Source organism: Lithobates pipiens, unplaced genomic scaffold (assembly GCF_037356315.1).
Source record: "Lithobates pipiens isolate NorthernLeopardFrog02 unplaced genomic scaffold, aLitPip1_a1.2 Scaffold_8, whole genome shotgun sequence".
Lineage (NCBI taxonomy): Eukaryota > Metazoa > Chordata > Amphibia > Anura > Ranidae > Lithobates > Lithobates pipiens.
In genome coordinates, this window is record NW_027507903.1 from 11,407,544 (window position 1) to 11,427,470 (window position 19,927).

Consider the following 19,927-nt stretch of genomic DNA (forward strand, 5'->3'; position numbering starts at 1 on the left):
TGCCACCTATCAGTGCCCATCAGTGCCGCCTATCAGTGTAGCCTATCAGTACCCATCAGTGCCACCTATCCGTGCCACCTATCAGTGCCCATCAGTGCCGCCTATCTGTGCCACCTATCAGTGCTCATCAGTGCTGTATATCAGTGTAGCCCATCAGTGCCGCCTATCAGTGTAGCCTATCAGTGTAGCCTATCAGTGTCCATCAGTGTAGCCTATGAGTGCCCATCAGTGCTACATATCAGTGTAGCCTATGAGTGCCCATCAGTGCTACATATCAGTGTAGCCTATGAGTGCCCATCAGTGCTACATATCAGTGTAGCCTATGAGTGCCCATCAGTGCTACATATCAGTGTAGCCTATCAGTGCCCATTAGTGTTGCATATCAGTGTAGCCTATCAATGCTCATAAATGTAGCCTACCAGTGCCCATCAGTGCTGCATATCAGTGTCACCTATCAGTGCAGCCTATCAGTGCCCATGAGGGGCGGACTGACATTCGGCCACTCGGGCAGTGCCCGAGGGCCCCAGGCCACTAGGGGGCCCCATCAGGTTTGCCACCCTCAGAAAAATCAGGGACAGTATGTAAAAATCTTTTTTTTTTTTACATCTTTCTCTGAAATGTCCCTTACCGACATCCTTTTGGTCTAAAAATCCTGAGATTATAGCTGCCCCGCCTCTCCAGTACCTTCTCAGCCAATAGAAACATGTCTGTGTATACTGTGTGATTGTATACTGTGTGGCCCTATAGTTTCAGATTGCATGGGGGCCCCATAATCTCCTATTGCCCGGGGGCCCCATGAGTTGTCAGTCCGCCCCTGGTGCCCATCAGTGCGGCCTATAAGTGCCCATCAATGCTGCATATCAGTGTACCCTATCAGTGCCCATCATTGCTGCATATCAGTGGTTCGTCATCAGTGCCCACCAGTGCCACCTTATCAGTGCTACCTCATGAGTGACCAACAGTGAAGGAGAAAACTATTTTTTTTAACAGAAACTAAATTTTTTTTTTTGTATTTTTTCTGTATTTTTTAGTTTGTTTAGTAAAAAATAAATGCCGCAGAGGTGATCAAATACCACCAAAAGAAATCTCTATTTGTGGGAAGAAAATGATTAAGATTTGGTTTTGGTGTAGTGTTGTATGACGGCGCAATTGTCATTCAAAGCGTGACGGCGCTGAAAGCTGAAAATTGTCCTGGGCAGGAAGGGGGGGGGGGGGTGAAAGGGCGTCCGGTATTGAAGTGGTTAAAGTGTCAAAAAGTCAAATACATTTTTTTAAATTAACCCCTTTCCCGCCGACATAACACATAGATGCAGCCTCACGAAAGTGGGTTCTTTTCCGTGGGGCCACATATTTGTGTATCTCCCTTTTGTGCTGGGAGTGCACAAGACAGAGCACTCCCAGCACTGAGAGCCGAGGGCCCCTGTACTAATGATCGGGACCCAGATCTCCTGATTTCAGGTCACCTGATCGCTGCGATAGCCTGTGATTGGCTACCATAGTGATCGGTCACTGTAAATCCCGCCCCCTGTGTTTTCTGTCTCTGTGAATGGAGAGGAAAGATACATTGTATCTTTCTCTTTCCTTGCAGAGTGAAAAACAAAAAGGTTTGTAAAAAAAAATAATAAATAATAAAAAAATAAAGAAAAATACCTAGATCAGGGTCAGTGCCAGGGTTAGTTCTTGGGTCAAGTAAGGGTCAAAGGTCAGGATCAGTATATTTTTGGCAGAATTGTTTATTCATAAATCAGTGTTAAGCCGCGTACACACGGTCGGAGAATCCGTCGGAATGCGTCTTATCGGACCGTGTCGTCAGATAATCCGACTGTGTGTGGTATGCATCGGACTGATTCCGTCCGAATCTCCATCCGACCCAATTTTCCAACATGTTGGAAATATTTGCCGACCAACTGGGCCGGTCGGACGTAATCCGATCATGTGTAGAGAATTTTGATCGGACCAAGTGCCACGCATGCTCAGATCAAATTCCTACATCAAAGCTATTGGCTACTAGCCTGAATCTAGTCCCATCGTAACGAAATTACGTCATCACGTTCTGAAAGATCGGATTTTTCGACAACTTAGTCCGACCGTGTGTATGCAACAGTTTCGGACACAATCCGTCAGACTAAATCTGACGGACAAAATCCGACAGATTTGGTTGGCAGAATCTCCGACCGTGTGTACAGGGGCTTAGTGTTGTTAGGTTGGGCCAAAAAAAAGAAAAGGCAAAATGCACACTATTATTTCTAGGCTGTACTACGGGTGCAAACAACAACTAACATACACATATGGGGTATCGCTGCAATCGTCAGGAACAGGAGAATTTATTTCGGGTTGTTCTTTGGTAGAAGATTATGTTAGTAATAAGAAATATACAGCTAAATTTTTTTTTTTAAATATTGTTTTAACTATTTTGGCCCAGTTTTCCTTTGATAATTAAAAAAGAAAAATCTGGACTTTTCCATTACCATTTGACACCTAATGAAAGCCCAATTTGTCCTGAAAAAACACGATATAATCCACCTGGATGCACAAAGTAGTGATGATATGTACGGTTTTACTAACACATGTCAAAGTTGCAAAATTGTGCTTAGGCATTTAGATTTGTTTTTTCCTTATCCGTGAAGGGGTTAAAATACCAAACCTGTAATACTCACCTGCACTGTGCAATGGTATTGCACAGAGCGGCCCTCATCCTCCTCTTCTCTGGTCCTCCGGCAGCGCTCCTGGCTCCTCCTCTTTTTCGTGTGTCCCCATAGCAAGCCGCTTGCTATGGAGGCACACAGTGTCTGCGCGCTCCAGTGCTCCATAGACACACACAGCGAGACTTAGCTCCACCCCCCCACTTCCTCCTCACTGCATTTGATTGACAGCAGCAGGAGCCAATGACTCCTGCTGCTGCTGCTTGAGTGCTGTGTGAAGAGGAAGAGAGGGGAGAAGAGATACGTGAATAGCAAATAGGCTATTTTCCCCTTAGCTTAGTGATTGTGGTGACAATTTACTTTGCAAGGAATACCCAATCACGTGCAAGGAAAAAAAAAAAATTTTTTGCTTGCACATGATTATATGTTGGAATTCAGCAGAGTTTCACCTCATTCACTAAGCTAAGTGCAAATTCCCTTGCAAAGTGAACAGCTGATTTGCCTTTAGTAAATCAACTCCAAAACCTTGTGGAAGAAGCATGCAGGGATTGCACCCTTTATATTCTGCTTGGGATAATGATAATCAGTAGGTCTGGGATAACGAACCATTTACACTGGCAGCCAGGTTTGCTGCAGAGCGCCGACATTTTCATTACTGACGGTGTGCAATACAACTTGACCTCAAAGTATGAACGTGTGTGTAACTCCTACAGTTAGTTTAAATGATATCATGCAGCTTTTATTATACAAAAATGTACCATTGCAGGTTCACCAGGCTTCCTTCTGGGGTTCTGCTGATCTCTCGGGTGCAGCCGGAGGATGCCGGGTTATATCGCTGTGTAGCAACTAACATGGTGAACACCAGATACAGCAATGAAGCTCAACTCTCTGTGGACCAAGGTAACCAATTCTTTCTTGTTCTGTAACACTCCAATCTTATGCCGCGTACACACGATCGGAATTCTCGTCGGAAAAAGCTCTGATGGTTTTCCCGACGGAATTCCGCTCAAGCTGTCTTGTCTACACACGGTCACACAAAATTCCGATCGTTTAGAACGCGGTGACGTACAACACGTACGACGGGACTAGAAAAAGAAAGTTCAACAGCCAGTAGACAATGGCTTCCGTCTCGTAGTTGAATCTGAGCATGCGTGATTTTTGGCGTGTCGGAATTGCATACACACAATCGGAATTTCCGATAGAAAGCTTTTCCGTCTGGAAAATTGAGAACATGCTATCAGTTTTTGGCTGGCGTAAATTCGGACAGCTAAATTCCGATGGAGCGTACACACGATCGCATTTTCCGATGAAAAGCTCTCATCTGTCTTTTTCTGGCCGCAATTCCGATCGTGTGTACGCGGCATTAGGGTTGTATTCATATGCCGTACCCATTCTATCGCTAAAGGGGAATCTAAAGATTTCTAGTGTTGTGGAATTTCATCACAGCCACCTTAGTAGCCGCATCTATATTCTAATCCTCCAGGTTGCCCAGAATACAGATTCTGGGATCTAGAGTTGTTATCAACTAGAATATGGAGTCAAGCCTGGTACTTACTGATGTTTAATATCTGTGCATTTTTGGCCATGGCCTAGGCATATGGATAAAAGTTTAGAGAGGTATAGTGGGCTCTTAGTTGAGTTAATCCCTGAGACACAATGAGAGGGCTTTGTGTGACTGACTCTAGTACAAGTTCTCATTGTCCTCCTCTCAGTAGGTCCCGCTTCTTGTTCCCATTTCGAGGCATCATTACAAGAATAGATTTTACTGCATGGAAACTTACCTGGGTACCCTTTACAATTAGGTCCTTTTAACTAGAAGGGCCTAGAACTGCATGTATGCTTTATCTATCACCGCTCTATGGCTCTAATGCAACATACACACAAGCGGAATGTCCGACAGAAAAAATCAGATGGAAGATTTTCATCGTATATTCCTATCGTGTGTATGCCTCATCAGACATTTTATTTTTTTCGAAAATTCTGACGGACCAAGAAATGGAACATGTTCTAAATATTTCCGAGGGAACCAATTCCGATCGGGAAAATCGCTCGTCTGTATGCTGTTCCGACGGACCAAAAACGAAGCTTGCTCTGAAGCAAGTACGAGATGGAAGCTATTGGCTACTGGCTATTAAACTTCCTTTTTCTAGTCCCGTCGTACGTGCTGTACGTTACCACGTTCTTGGTGTGATCATGTGTAGGAAAGAGTTTCAGCGGAACTCCGTCAGGAAAAACCTTCAGAGTTTATTCCGATGGGAAAACCGGTTGATTTTACGTGGCATAAGGTGTCTTTTCCATATCTGTGATGAAAATCTCACATTATGATAAATCCTTGGAAAGTTGAGTATGTGTCTCTATGTACCTCCAAAAACTTTGAATGTCTCTATACAGATCCAAAACCTTTCCCAGACGAGCTAACGATAACTAGAACCCCGCAGAACCTCACCATGGAGGAGGGACAGAGTGCAGTAATGGAGTGTTCGGCAGAGGGAAATGGGATGCCTGTATTTTCTTGGGCTCGTCAAGGTAAGCTTCATATCTGGGCAGCTTGTATGCTGGTGAGAATGAACGAGTAGAAATGTTGGGTGGTTTCTTGGCTTCGTCAAGGTATTCTTAAATTTTTGACTTTTATGGTGGTGAGACTGTATGAGCAGGGATATTGGATAGTTTCTTGGCTTTAAGATAAGCTTTAAATTCTGGCCAACATGCATAGTGGTGAGACTGTACAGGTAGGGATGTTGTGGGGTTTCTTGGCTTCATCGGGGTAAGCTTTGAATTTTGGCCAGTTTGCATGGTGGTGAACCTGCAAGAGTAGGGATGTTGGGTGGTTTCTTGACTTGACTCAAAGTAAGTTTTGCATTTTGGCCAGCTTACATGACAGTGAGACTGTGTGAACAGGATTGTCAGATGTTTAGATACGTGTATGAGCAGGGTTGTTAGATGACGTTTGGCTTCCTCAAGGTAAAATTCAGATTGTGGCCAGCTTCCTTGGTGGTGACACTGCACAAGTAGGGGTTTAGGGTGATTTCTTTGCTTTGTCAAGGTAAGCTTCAGATTCTTCCCAGCTTGCATGGTGGTGAGCCTGCACAAGTAAGGATATTAGGTGGCTTCCTGTCTTTGTCAAGGAAAATGTAGCACAGACCCCACGCCGGCCTAGAAGTTTTGTCCCAGATTCTATTCCCTATGAGGTACACGGCAGCCATGCAAACAGTAGCTCCACAGTCTTGCAACTCAAGAAACAGGTTGTGCTGTCTCTTTTATAGTTTAACGCTAGCTGAACTTGGTTAGGGTGCAGGGCGAGCACTGGGATAACCCAAATTTAGTCCAAAGTACAACAGGAGAGGACACTCTCTGGCTATAACTCAACTGTTCAGGGAGCACAAATTTGTGACTAGTGGTAGGTGGACATTCAGCTCAGAAAGCTCCAAAGCATAAGCAATCCTAAGCCAGCAACTCTTGAACAGTATCTCCTGGTGTTAAGAAGGACAGTCACCAGGATCTCTCTCAATCAGACCTTTACTCACTGTGCCCTGTGTACTTGAGCGCCTTTCTCCAGCACCAGACAGATTCTGTACTGTGAGCCTCCAGGCCAGATCCTCAGTGGACTTCCTCCAAACTGCTTCCAGCAAATTTTAAAATTAGCTCCCTCAGCTCTCCCTGAACTGGGTCCCCAATGGCTTCCTGGAACTTCAGCTAAGTGAATCAGAGGGCCACAGCCCTCAAGGCTGGGTCTCCTCCACAAGGACAAGAACCCTGCTGTTCCAGGCCCCAGCCTATTTATACACACACCTTATACCCCCTATTGGTCATTATTTCTCCCAGGGATTGGCTGAGGCTATATGAATTTGCTAGTCCAGGGTCTGCCTCTTCCAACCCACTAAATTCTAGAACTCACTAGAAACCAGGAGGAAGCAGTTGAGCCTGCAAGCAGAACCCGAACAGCCAAAAGCAATCAAGCTTTGCTCCACTGGGTACAGGGGAGCCCAAAAAACGAAATGTGCCTTAATCCTACTAGCAACCTAACTAGGAGGATGCTACATAAGCTTCAGAATATTGAATGCTGGCACTGTATGAATAGCAATATTAGGTGGTTTGTTTGCTTTGTCAAGGTAAGCTTCAGATTCTGGCCAGCTTACAAAATGGTGAGACCGCACCAGTAAGGATATTAGGAGGTTTCTTTGCTTTGTTGTGGTAAGCTTCAGATTCTGTCCGGCTTACATGTTGGTGAGACTGTACCAGTAGGGATATTAGGTGGTTTCCTGAATTTGTCAAGGTAAGCTTCCAGTTCTGGAAAGATTGCATTTTGGTGAGACAGTACGAATAGGAATATTAGGTTGTTTCCTGGCTTTCTCAAGACAAGCTTCTGAATATGGTTAGCTTTCATGGTGGCGAGACTGTGTGAATAGGGATGTTATGTTGTTTCTTGGATTTTTCAAGGTAAGTTTCAGATTCTAGCTTGTGTGCTTGGTGGTGAGCCTGCACAAGTACCGATATTAGGTGTTTTTTTGGGCTTTGTCAAGGTGTGCTTCAGATTCTGGCCAACTTGTATAGTAGTGAGACCATACGGTAGGTTGTTAGGTAGTTCCTTGGCTTTGTCGAGGTGAGCTTCAGATTCTGGCCAAATTGGATAGTAGTGAAACTGTACAACTAGAGATATTAGGTGGTTTCCTTGCTTTTTTAAAGTAAGCTTCAGATTCTGGGCATTGATGTGAGACTGTACAAATAGGGATGTTAGACTGAGAGGGGTACGAGCTGCAAATAGTGTGGTAGCTGTATAGATGTGTATCAAGCATGGGCGTAGCATAAGGGGTTGCAGGGGTCACAATCGCAACCCCACCCCTAGCTCCAGGGGTCTCCTGCAACCTCCCTGTCATATTATCATATCCTCCACAAAGTCCAGCTCAGATCTGCCCTAGGGCCCCACAGCCACGCTCCAGTACTGGGCTTCCACTTCGCCTTCCACAGTCCACACCCCTCTTTTCTCATGGCGTTGCGCCCTCCCAAAGCCCCCTGACCACCCCCTCCACCCTGGATGCTATGGCAGGCTGATGAGCTCCTTTCCCATTACAGCACTCTATACTGCTCCTCCTCCACGGGGCTGAATTCACATTCCTTTACAACACAGCCAGTCAGCCATGATCTGCACAGGGTGTATTTGCCTACTGCAACTACACTGCCATTCTGACCAGAGAATTTCCCAGGTCAGAACGGCAACATAAAAGCCAGATAGACCCTGTGAAGGCTGACATACTGTGTGTAAAGTAATGTGATTTCAGCCCTGTATAGTGGTGGTGGTGGGGGGGGGGGGGCTGTATACAGTGCTGGGATGGGAAAGGAGCTCTGCCAAGTGACCTGCCAGGAGGGGTCCCTGTCCTCTGATTCTCCAGCAGTGATCCTTGTCCTCTAATGTAAGGAGGAACTCTGGGAACTCAAAACTCTTAAGTCACTTTGAGTATCATGGTGTGCGGTGGATGTATCTGCACGCACGGTGGAAGTGGTGGGTGGTAGTAGGGGGGGGGGGCATGTCAACTTTTGCATTGTGGCCCACAAGCTTCAAGCTACGCCTCAGGTATCAAGTTATGTTTGTGAAGCATTATAAATGTCATTCGACTTGATTTTTTGAACCAGCAACTTGTGATTGGTTATTTCACAAATTACTTTACAGCTATGAAGTAGACTATGCTTGATATTGAGATATTCTTCTGCAGTTGAGGCTGATTACGTGATCTAGCCTGCTCTGATCTAACTTTTGTCTGTTCTGCAGATGGGAATCCACTCTCCTCGGATATCGTCCTACTTGGAGAGAGTAACCTCCTGATCAAGCACATTCAGGCCCACCATGCTGGAGTTTATGTTTGCAGAGCCAGCTTTCCGCACAGTCAGCATTTTGTTACCACTTCAGCCCAGCTACAAGTTTTAGGTGAGAGGAAATGGGGGGGATAAGACAATTCTTTGTTTTGTTTAAAAAAAGTAAAAAAATAAAAAACTTTATTAAAAAGGGAGACAAACAATTAGCAATGCAACAGGCACCATAATTGAAGGATGAATGGTAACAGTTTCATACAGAGTAAAAATGTCAACAGCCCATGTGATACCAATAACAAACATTGATACATATGGTAACCGTTAAGTAGCCGAGTGAAAAGCATACAATTAATAATGCATTGTACCCATAAGGTAGATGTTTGCAGAGAGATTTATTCATCTACTACGCATGTAGAGGTATTCGCTGACCATCTATCCCATATCTTGTGGTACTTATTCGGGCACCCTCTATGAACGTATGATGCCACGTACACACAAGCGGACTTTTTGATGGACTAGGTCCGACGGTTTTTTCAGACGGACTTTCGGCGGAGTTCCAAATGAACGGACTTGGCCACACACAATAACACCAAAGTCCGACGGATTTGAACGTGATGACGTACGACCGGACTAGAATAAGGAAGTTCATAGCCAGTAGCCAATAGCTGCCCTAGCGTCGGTTTTTGTCTGTCGGACTAGCATACACACGAATGGATTTCTCGATAGGAACTGGGTCCGGCGGAGCTCTGGCGAAAAAATGTGAAACATGTTCTATTTCTAAAGTCCGTCAGATTTTTGGACAGCAAAGGTCAGATGGAGCCCCCACACGATCAAATTGTCTGCCGGATTCGTTCCGTCGGACCTTTGCTGTCAAAGTCCGGTCGTGTGTACACGGCATTAGACTTTTTTTTTATAGGGTAATGTATTGTTTATGGTCGTGGTCCAATGCTGTATGGTCTGAGGTGACTCTCTGAGCCAAACCCTTGCAATTAACAATCTAGCCATAAAGATTGTTTCTTGCAGAAAAATCTGAAGGTGTTTTTCCTCCTTTGGGGTGGGGAGAAGACCCAGTAAGCATTGCCTAGGGCATAGGGTTAGCGGGGAGCCCATTTGGTTATGTAGGAATGTAATCACTTGTGTCTAGTACCCTTGGATAAAAGGACAAGACCACATTAGATAGATGGTAAAAGGTGCCACTAGCCTCACCACATCTGGGGCATGCTGGGTTGTAATTTGGCCAATATTTGGATAAACGGATAGGCGTTAGGTAGGACCTATTTAATATGTACAGGTGAGTGAGATGGTCGGAAAGTTTGTGAGACACTAATTTGCATGTCTCCAACACCTCATCCCAGTCTTCATCCCCCAGCTCCCCAACATCTGCCACCAACCGTGTTTTTAAAGAGGAAGTAAACCCTGATGAGTTTACTTCCCCTTTCATTCCCTGCAAAGGTAAAGCATAATGGACTACTATGCATTACATAGCAGTCCATTATGTGTCACTTACCTGACACAGGAGCCAGCGAAGTCACCGCTGTCCCCTGTAGTTCAGCGCATCCATCTTCTCGGTGGGTCTCTCTGCTGCGCCGCTGTCATTCGGCGAAGCCGTGATGACGTCACTCCCACGCATGCGCACGGGAGCCGCCACGCGCGGTATATTGCCGTTGACGTCTGCGCGCTCAGTGCGCCTGTGCGCCGCTGTCTACGGCGCATGCGCCATAGACAGCGGTGCCTGTCTTTCGGCAAATATCTCCTAAACTGTGTAGGTTTAGGAGATATTTCTTGGACCTACAGGCAAGCCCTAATCTAGGCTTACCTGTAGGTCAAAGTGTGTTGTAAGGGTTTACAACCACTTTAATTGGTAAGCCAATTTAGTAGCAGCCGGAAATAGGAGATACAGTGCATCCGGAAAGTAATCACGGTGCTTCACTTTTTCCACATTTTGTTATGTTACAGCCTTATTTCAAAATTGATTAAGCTCATTATTTCTCTCAAAATTCTACAAACAATACTCCATAATGGCAATGTTAAAAAGGTTTGTTTGAAATCTTTGCAAATTTATTAAGAATAAAAAACAAAAAAATCCCATGTACATAAGTATTCCCAGCCTTTGCCATGACACTCAAAATTGAGCTCAGGTGCATCCTGTTTTCACTGATCATCCTTGAGATGTTTCTACAACTTGTCCACCTGTGGTAAATTCAATTGATTGGACATGATTTGGAAAGTCACACACCTGTCTTTATAAGGTTCTACAGTAAAGCTGGCCATACACCTATAGATTATCTGCAGATTTTCTACGGTTAGATGGAAAAAGTGGGAGATTCCTCCATCCAAACAGTTTAGCGAACATGGAGAAATCTGTTGCACTTTTTCCATCTAACCATAGAAAATCGACAGATAATCTATAGGTGTATGGCCAGCTTTAGACCTCTTTCACCCTGCCATTTTTCAGGTGCTACAGCGCTAAAAATTGCCCCTGTATAACGCCTGAAAAAAGCCGCTCCATTCACTCCAGTGTGAAAGCCCGATGGCTTTCATACTAGAGCGGTGCGCTGGCAGGGTGTCAGAAAAAGTCCTGCCAGCAGTTTCTTTGGAGCAGTGAAGGAGCGGTGAACTCACCGCTCCTCCACCGCTCATCCACCGCTGCTCCCCATTTAAATCAATGGGGCAGCGCTGTGATATCGCCAGCAAAACGCTGTTCAGCTGCGTTTTGCGGGTGGATGTAACCCCTTTTTGGCCGCTAGTGGGGGGTTAAAACTGCCCGCTAGTGGCCGAATAGCACCGTTAAATGACAGTAAAGCGGCGCAAAAAATAGTACCGCTTTACCGCCAACGCCCAGGGCGGCTCGGTGTAAAAGCCCTCTAACAGTGCATGTCAGAGCACAAACCAAGCCATGAAGTCCAAGGGATTGTCTGTAGACAGGATTGTATGGAGGCACAGATCAGGGGAAGGATACCGATCAATTTCTGCTGCATTGATGGTCCCAATGAGCACAGTGGCCTCCATCATCCGTAAATGGAAGAAGTTTGGAACCACCAGGACTCTTTCTAGAGTGGGCCGCCCGGCCAAACTAAGTGATCGGGGGGGGGGGGCCTTAGGGAGGTGACCAGGAACCCGTTGGTCACTCTGACAGAGCTCCAGTGTTTCTCTGTGGAGGGAGAACTTTCCAGAAGAGCAACCATCTCTGCAGCACTCCACCAATCAGGCCTGCATGGTAGAGTGGCCAGATAGAAGCCACTCCTCAGTAAAAGGCACATGACAGCCACCTGGAGTTTGCCAAAAGGTACCCAAAGGACTCTAAGACCACGAGAAACAAAATTCTCTGTCCAATGAAACAAATATTGAGCTCTTTGGCCTGAATGGCAAGCGTCATGTCTGGAGGAAACCAGGCACCGCTCATCACCTGGCCAATACCATCCCTACAGTGAAGCATGGTGGTGTCAGCATCATTCTGTGGGGATGCTTTTCAGCAACAGGAACTGGGAGACTATTCGGGATCAAGGGAAAGATAAATGCAGCAATGTACAGAGACATCATTGATGAAAACCTGCTCCAGAGTGCTCGGGACCTAAGACTGGGGCAAAGATCCATCTTCCAACAAGACATCAACCCTAAGCACACAGCCAAGATAACAAAGGAGTGGCTACGGGACAACTCTGTGAATCTCCCTGAGTGACCCAGCCAGAGCCCAGACTTGAACCCGATTGAACATCTCTGGAGAGATCTCAAAATGGCTGTGCACCGACATTCTCCACCCAACCTGATGGAGCTTGAGAGGTCCTGCAAAGAAGAATGGGAGACACTGTCTAAAAATAGGTGTGCCGAGCTTGTAGCATCATACTCAACAAGACTTGAGGCTGTAATTGGTGCCAAAGATGCTTCAACAAAGTATTGAGCAAAGGCTGTGAATACTTGTGTACATGGGATTTTAATTTTTTTTATTTTTAATACATTTTTCGATTTCAAACAAATGTCTTTCACGTTGTCATTATGGAGTATTGTTTGTAGAATTTTGAGGAAAATAATGAATTTGATCCATATTGGAATAGCCAACATAAACAGTATGCTCATATCCTATCATATCATATCATATATCATATCAGTATCCTCATCTAGCAACTAATAGCTGATAGTGATCTAATTAACATGAACTAATTAACAACTATTAGCCTAGACAAGCCTAGGAGACTTAGGTTATTGTCCGCCAAGACGGTTGGATACCAGTATTCAATAAGACCAGGGCTGTCCAAACCTCATTAACCAGCTTTCTTTTCACATACATCTTCTCACTGAGTTTCAAGTTGGCAGAGACCATCACAGCTTCCTTGACTGTTAAACGTAATAATGTCCTTTTGCATTATATAATGGGACATCTTCCTAAATGCTTGTAACTCCTTCAAATGCCAGGGCCCATAATCAGTAGGCAAGAGGCTACTCTGCAATCCCTTCCAAGAACCTCTGTCCCGGTTGGGTTTGTCACATACTATGAGGACACTAATCCAGTGAAGGTCCAACCGCTCATAGAAGATCAAGTACGGCCAAAAACTGCCAGAAGATGTCAGGATGATGAACTGGGGACAGGTTCTCTTTAACCACTTGCCACTCGCCATATAATAAAATGACGTCGGCAAAGTGGTTGCGATATCCTGACCGAAAGTCAAATGATGTCAGGATATCAAGCCGCTGCTGGCCCCCGGGGGGGGGCGCACATTGCGGGGATCATTGTTGTGGCGTGTCAGTCTGACACACCGCAACTCTGATCTAGGTAAAGGGTCTCTGAGAGAGGCTCTTTACCACATGATCAGCCATGTCCAATCACGACTGATCACGATGTAAACAGGGAGAGCCGTTGATTGCATTTTCCTCACTCGCGTCTGATAGACGCCAGTAGAGGAGAGGCGATCGGCTGCTCTCCTGACAGGAGGGGGTGCTGATTTTTTATCATTGCAGCCCCCCCTCTCAGGACCACCAGGATGCCGCCAGGACCACCAGGGATGGCCACCACACTGGACCACCAGGTATGCCACCCTAGACCACCAGGGAGATGCCAATCAGTGCACAGGCAGCTGGCAATCAGTGCCAAAGAAAAATGCCTGCCAATGCCAGTGCCACCAGTGAGGCCTATCGGTGAAACCTATCAGTGCCAGCCATCAGTGTCCAAAAGTGCCATCTATCAGTGCCACCTATAAGTACCCATCAGTGCAGCCTTTCATTGCTCATCAGTGTCACCTATCAGTGCCCATCAATGCCACCTATGAGTGCCGCCTATCCGTGCCACCTCATCGGTACCACCTCATCGGTGCTGCATTATCAGTGCCCATCAGTGAAGGAAAAAACTTACTTATTTACAAAATTTTATAACAAGAAAAAACATATCAGTGCCCATCAATGCCACCTCATCAGTGCCACTTTATTGGTGCCACCTGCCCATCAGTGCCGCCTTATCAGTGCCCGTCAGTGCAGCCCCATCAGTGCCCATCAGTGAAGGAGAAAACTTACTTATTTACAAAGTTTTGTAACTGAAACAAAAAAAAACATATTTCTTTTCAAAATTTTCGATCTTTTTTTTATTCTTTTAGCAAAAAATAAAAACCGCAGAGGTGACCAAGTACCACCAAAAGAAATCTCTATTTGTGGGGAAAAAAAATGATAAAAAATGAGTCTGGGTACAGTGTAGCATGACCGCGCAATTGTCATTTGTGACAGCACGGAAAGCTGAAAATTGGCCTGGGCGAAAGTGCCCGTTATTGAAGTGTAAACCCCCCCCCCGATTGTTTTCAGCCAAGGAAGCTGCCATGTTGGCCACTGTTTAATCTTCAACTGCCCTGGTGCTGCACATGTGATCAGTTAGGACACCAGCCATTGGATGGTTTGACAGTCTGGTTGAGAGATCAACGAATGGGAGGGTTACATCCCCGGCACGTGCCGCAAATGTAACTTATTTGAAACGGTTAAATGGATGGGTTTACTTCCGCTTTAAGTTTATTTATTTTTTACTGACAGCTAAGCAGAAATCACACTGGTGCCCGTTGTTGCCAATTTTAATAGGAAATCTGGAATGACGAAAGAGCAGGAACACATTCTTTGTAGCCGGCCAACACACAGCTAAAGAAAATGATGAATATATTTGATATTTCACCGTAAGGTTCTGATTTGTAACATTCCACAAGCGTCATGGATTGTATTATCCTCATAACCAGATATTTGTTTTAGTTTCATGATTTTTTTTTTGATTTTTTTGCACTTATGGACCAGTTTATTAATTGAAGATTCATTTTTTTTTTCATGTCCTGTTTCAGTGCCCCCATTTATTACGCAACCGCCAGAGACCATGACGCGAGCGCGGGCGGGCACGGCTCGTTTTTCCTGCAGCGCTACCGGAGATCCAGAACCTATCATCACCTGGCTGAGGAATGGACAGCAACTTTCTCCAAACGGGAGAGTCCGGATTCAGTCAAGGGGCAGCCTGGTGATCACACAGATCGACCTGGAGGATGCTGGGTATTATCAATGTGTGGCTACCAATATACTGGGCAGTGCTTGTGCCACAACTAGACTCCACGTGACAGTCCAGAATGGTCTACCTGGTCCACCACAAGACCTAAGAGCCCTGGCTGTGACCAGCAGGACAGTCACGGTGACCTGGGGGAGACCACAGAGCAACTGGGAGAGGGTCATTGGCTTCTCTCTACATTACACTAAGACAGGCGGTACGTATATCCTGAACGTTCGCTTGTCGAATATGCAAAGTATTATAGATAGAAGTTCTGTGTTCTACATGCCCACATCCTATCATTTACACACTGTACAATATATCATATCTACAGAGTTGTAGCCATGGACTTTTGTAGGGCATATAGAACGTAACACCACATAGATGAGTATATAAAAGTACAAAATGTATTAAACCTAAAATTCAAAATCACATATAACACCACGTCCTTTATAAGGTTCACACATTATTTCATCCAATGATCCACATGTGGGCTCAACGCGTTTCAAATGATCTTCCTCAGGAGAATATGTGAATAAATATCAATTTCATGGAACCCAGTCTCTTTAAAATCAAAGGCATATTTTAGATTTTTAAGGAGATCAGGTTCTTTGACATTGATATTCTTTTAAATGTGCTCTACAAACAAAAGAAAGATTATTTGGCCAATGATTTATTGAAATCATTGGGCGCAATTTTGCATTGAAGTCGATAAGACGCTGCATGCCAATTTAAGCACTTTTTTTACTCTTGGCAAAACACCAAAAAACCCTATTTTCCGGTGATAATTTTTGGCCGCCGATATATTGGTGCATCCCTAAGAAAAATGGATGCATGCTCTACCTTTCACATGTGCTCTTGTGGAAGTTCATTTGAAATGTGTGTTTACATTGAATTCATTGGGAAACAACTTTACATTTAAAGTGGAGGGCCACCCTGAAAACAAAAAAATTTTTTTTTTTACTTACCAGAAATGCCTGTTGCTAAGCACATAATCCTAATCTTCCTCTTCCTCCTCCGCGGAGATCTTCTGTCTTCTCTCTTCGTCACGGCGTCTTCTGGGTAATGGGTCGCGCTGTGTTCTGGGAACTGTGTGTTCCAGAACACAGCGCGTCCCATTCAGAAAGCGTTGCGGGACTCGCGCATGCGCAGTAGGAAACGGGCAGTGAAGCCATAAGGCTCCACTGCCTGTTTCCCTTGGAGGGAATGGCGGCGCCGGGACCCGAGAGCCGAGGGACGGGTCGGCCTCGGGTGGCCGACATCGCGGGCGCCCTGGGCAGGTAAGTGTGTTTATTAAGTCAGCAGCTGCAGTGTTTGCAGCTGCTGACTTTTTTTTTTTTTTTTTTTTTAAACGGCCCTCCTCTTTAAGTCAGTGGGACGCAATTTTACATTGAAGTCGACAGGGGGCGTTTTTTTTTGCATTGAAGTCAATGGGTTGTGATTTTGCATGGAAGTCAATAGCACACGATTTTGCATTAAGTCAATAGGGGCGGTTTTACATTGAAATCAATGGGTTGTGATTTTGCATTGAAGTCAGTAGGGAGCGTTTTTGCATCGAAGTGAATGGGGGCGTTTTTGCATTGAAGTCAATGGGCTGTGATTTTACATTGAAGTCAATAGAACACGATTTTGCATTGAAGTCAATAGGAGGGCGTTTTTGCATTGAAGTCAATGGGTTGTGATTTTACATTGTAGTCAATAGAACACAATTTTGCATCGAAGTCAATAGGAGGGCGTTTTTGCATTGAAGTCAATGGGACTTGATTTTTGAATTGGAGTCAATAGGACACGATTTTGCAACGTCAATAACCCTATTTTCGGCCGATAATTTTCAGTGGGTGATATATCGGTGCATCCCTAAGGAAGATGGATGCGGGCTCTACCTTTCACATGTTCGCCTAAAAGAAGATCCTTTGAAACGCGTCGAGTCCACATGTGGGATCATTGGATGAAATAATGTGTGAGAACGATAATGGACATGGTGTTTTATGCGATTTTAAATTTTATGTTTAATAAATTTTGTATATTTATATAATCAGTTATGTGATGTCACTTTCTATATGACCTACAAAAGTCCATGGCTACAACTCCGTTGATAGGATACCCCTCCTGAATATGTAAAGCCGGGTTTCGTGCTCCTCCAAACCTTTCCTCTTTTTGTCTTACAGGTTCTGAAAATATGGAGTATCAGTTTGCAGTTAACAATGACACCACAGAGCTGAATGTGAAATACCTGGAGCCGGGGACCAATTATACCTTTTATGTTGTCGCTTATTCTCCGCAAGGAGCCAGCCGTGCCTCGGAGCCCCTGGTGGTTCAGACATGGGATGATGGTAATTGGCTTTGTTCCATCTTCTCCGATCCCAGCTACATTCCCGGGGACAAGTTTAATGCACGCCGGTATTTTACTGAATGGAATGAAGTGAAGAAGAAATCTAGAGGGGGTGGATGCTATATACCTGGGTATCCCAATTATGATGTTTTTTTGGGGACGTTATGATTATGGAACGTTGACCTCGGTGTCTTTTTTTTTTTTTCCCTAGAACAGCACTAGATGGTAAGGCTGAGACAGAATAAGTTAGAATAGGCTAAACCAGGGCCATTGTATTAAAATTCCCAGAGGTCCAACCAGTAAAATTTCCAGCCACCAGAGGTCCTCTCCTCCTATATTACAATCACTTCCATCAGTGTCCTCAATCCTTCCCCCCCCAATCACAGTCCTGCACTTCACATCAGTTTCCCCTTCACAGTAGTGTTCTTAGGCCCCCTGCATATCACCTCCACCCCCCCCCCCCACTTTACAATAGTGTACTGCAGGGGTCTCCAAACATTTTAAACAAAGGGTTTACTGTTGTTCAGACCTATGGGGGGGCCGGACTGTGGGCATTGGGAGTAGAAAAGGTCCAGACGTTAGTGGAAATAAACAATGCCCCATGTTTGGTTTCAGTGGGAGGAATAGCGTCCCATTGTTGGTGCCATTGGGCCCCATTGTTGGTGTCATTAGGAGGAATTCTGCCCCTTCATTGGTGCCAGTGGGGGGGGATTATGTGCCAATGTTGGTATCAGTGGATGAAAATAGTGTTCCAAGGGCGAAATAGAAGCAAGCAAAGGGCCACATCTGGCCCCCGGGCCGCAGTTTGGAGACCACTGGTGTACTGAACCCCCCTTTTTTTTCACAGCAGTCCTAAACCCCCCTTCAAACCATCACCCCTGCCCCCCTGTACTGCCCTCTACCCTCTTTACATCCCTCCCCCCCACAGTACTGTACTCTGCCGACTTCACATCCTCCAGCTGAACTGTGCCCCCTTTCAACCCCCCCCACACAACATTGCCCCCCCCTTTACATTCCCCCCCCCCCAGAGCATTGCCCCCTTTATATTTTCCCCCCACAGCACTGCCCCCCCTCTCACATCACAAATCCCCCCCAACAGTAGTGTGCTCGGCCCTCTTCACATAAAACACCCACCCCACAGCCCTGCCCCCTTCACATTCCCCCCACCAAAGCACTGCCCCCCTCCCACATCACCAACATTCCTACCTTGTCTTTTGGCTCATACTCTTTTTTGTACATTTTTTTTTTTTTAAAGATAACGACTTGGCAGTTGGCTTATGACAACATGCCAAGTCGTTATGTGGATGTCGATGTGGATGTTTCATACAATATATAGTCAAAAGTATTGGGACGTATGCCTTTACTTTGACGGTATTGGCATCCCAGTCTTAGTCCGTAGGGTTCAATATTGAATTGGCCCACCTTTGCAGCTATAACAGCTTCAACTCTTCTGGGAAGGCCATCCACAAGGTTTAGGAGGGTGTCTATGGGAATGTTTGACCATTCTTCCAGAAGCACATTTGTGAGGTCAGGCACTAATGTTGGATGAGAAGACCTGGCTCACCGTCTCCGTTCTAATTCATCACAAAGGTGTTCTATTTGGTTGAGGTCAGGACTCTGTACAGGCCAGTCAAGTTCCTCCACCCCAAACGTGCTCATCCGTGTCTTTATGGACCTTGCTTTGTGCACTGGTGCGCAGTCTTGTTGGGACAGAAAGAGCCAACCCCAAAATGTTCCCACAATGTTGGGAGCCTAAAATTGTCCCAAATGTCTTGGTATGCTGATCCTTTAAGCATTACCTTCACTTGAACTAAGGGGCCAAGCCAGTGCACAAAGCAAGGTCCATAAAGACATGGATGAGCAAGTTTGGGGTGGAGGAACTTGACTGGCCTCCACATGTCTATGGGAATGTTTGACCATTCTTCCAGAGGCGCATTTGTGAGGTCAGACACTGAGAAGGCCTGGCTCACAGTGTTCGCTCTAATTCATCCCAAAAGTGTTCTATCAGGTTGATGTCAGAACTCTGTGCAGGATAGTCAAGTTCCTCCACTCCAAACTCGCTCATCCATGTCTTTATGGACCTTGCTTTGTACACTGGTCCAAATCATTTTGGAGGAGTGGGGATTATGGTGTGGGGGTTGTTTTTCAGGGGTTGGGCTTGGCCCCTTAGTTCCAGTGAAGGGAACTCTTAAGGCATCAGCATACCAAGACATTTTGGATAATTTCATGTTCCCAACTTTGTGGGAACAGTTTGGGGGATGGCCCCTTCCTGTTCCAACATGACTGCACACCAGTGAACAAAGCAAGGTCCATAAAGACATGGATGAGCGAGTTTGGGGTGGAAGAACTTGACTGGCCTGCACAGAGTCCTGACCTCAACCCGATAGAACACCTTTGGGATGAATTAGAGCAGAGATTGCGAGCCAGGCCTTTTTGTCCAACATCAGTGCCTGACCTCACAAATGCGCCTCTGAAAGAATGGTCAAACATTCCCATAGACACCCTCCTAAACCTTGTGGACGGCCTTCCTAGAAGAGTTGAAGCTGTTATAGCTGCAAAGGGTGGGCTAACTTACTATTTAACCCTACGGACTAAGACTGGGATGTCAATAAAGTTCATGTATGTATAAAGGCAGGCGTCCCAATACATTTG

At 45.5% G+C, this 19,927-nt stretch overlaps 1 protein-coding gene across 2 annotated transcripts in view; it reads left to right on the plus strand.

Moving 5' to 3' along the window:
- LOC143962950 (immunoglobulin superfamily DCC subclass member 4-like) overlaps positions 1-19,927 on the plus strand; it is a 194,489-nt gene that overhangs the window by 103,888 nt on the left and 70,674 nt on the right. For both annotated transcript variants that reach the window (XM_077472461.1, XM_077472460.1), the window contains exons 4-8: positions 3,409-3,542; positions 5,034-5,168; positions 8,407-8,562; positions 14,750-15,160; positions 17,112-17,276. In XM_077472461.1, coding sequence (XP_077328587.1) covers positions 3,409-3,542; positions 5,034-5,168; positions 8,407-8,562; positions 14,750-15,160; positions 17,112-17,276 — 1,001 coding nt within the window. The remainder of the gene's footprint in view (positions 1-3,408; positions 3,543-5,033; positions 5,169-8,406; positions 8,563-14,749; positions 15,161-17,111; positions 17,277-19,927) is intronic.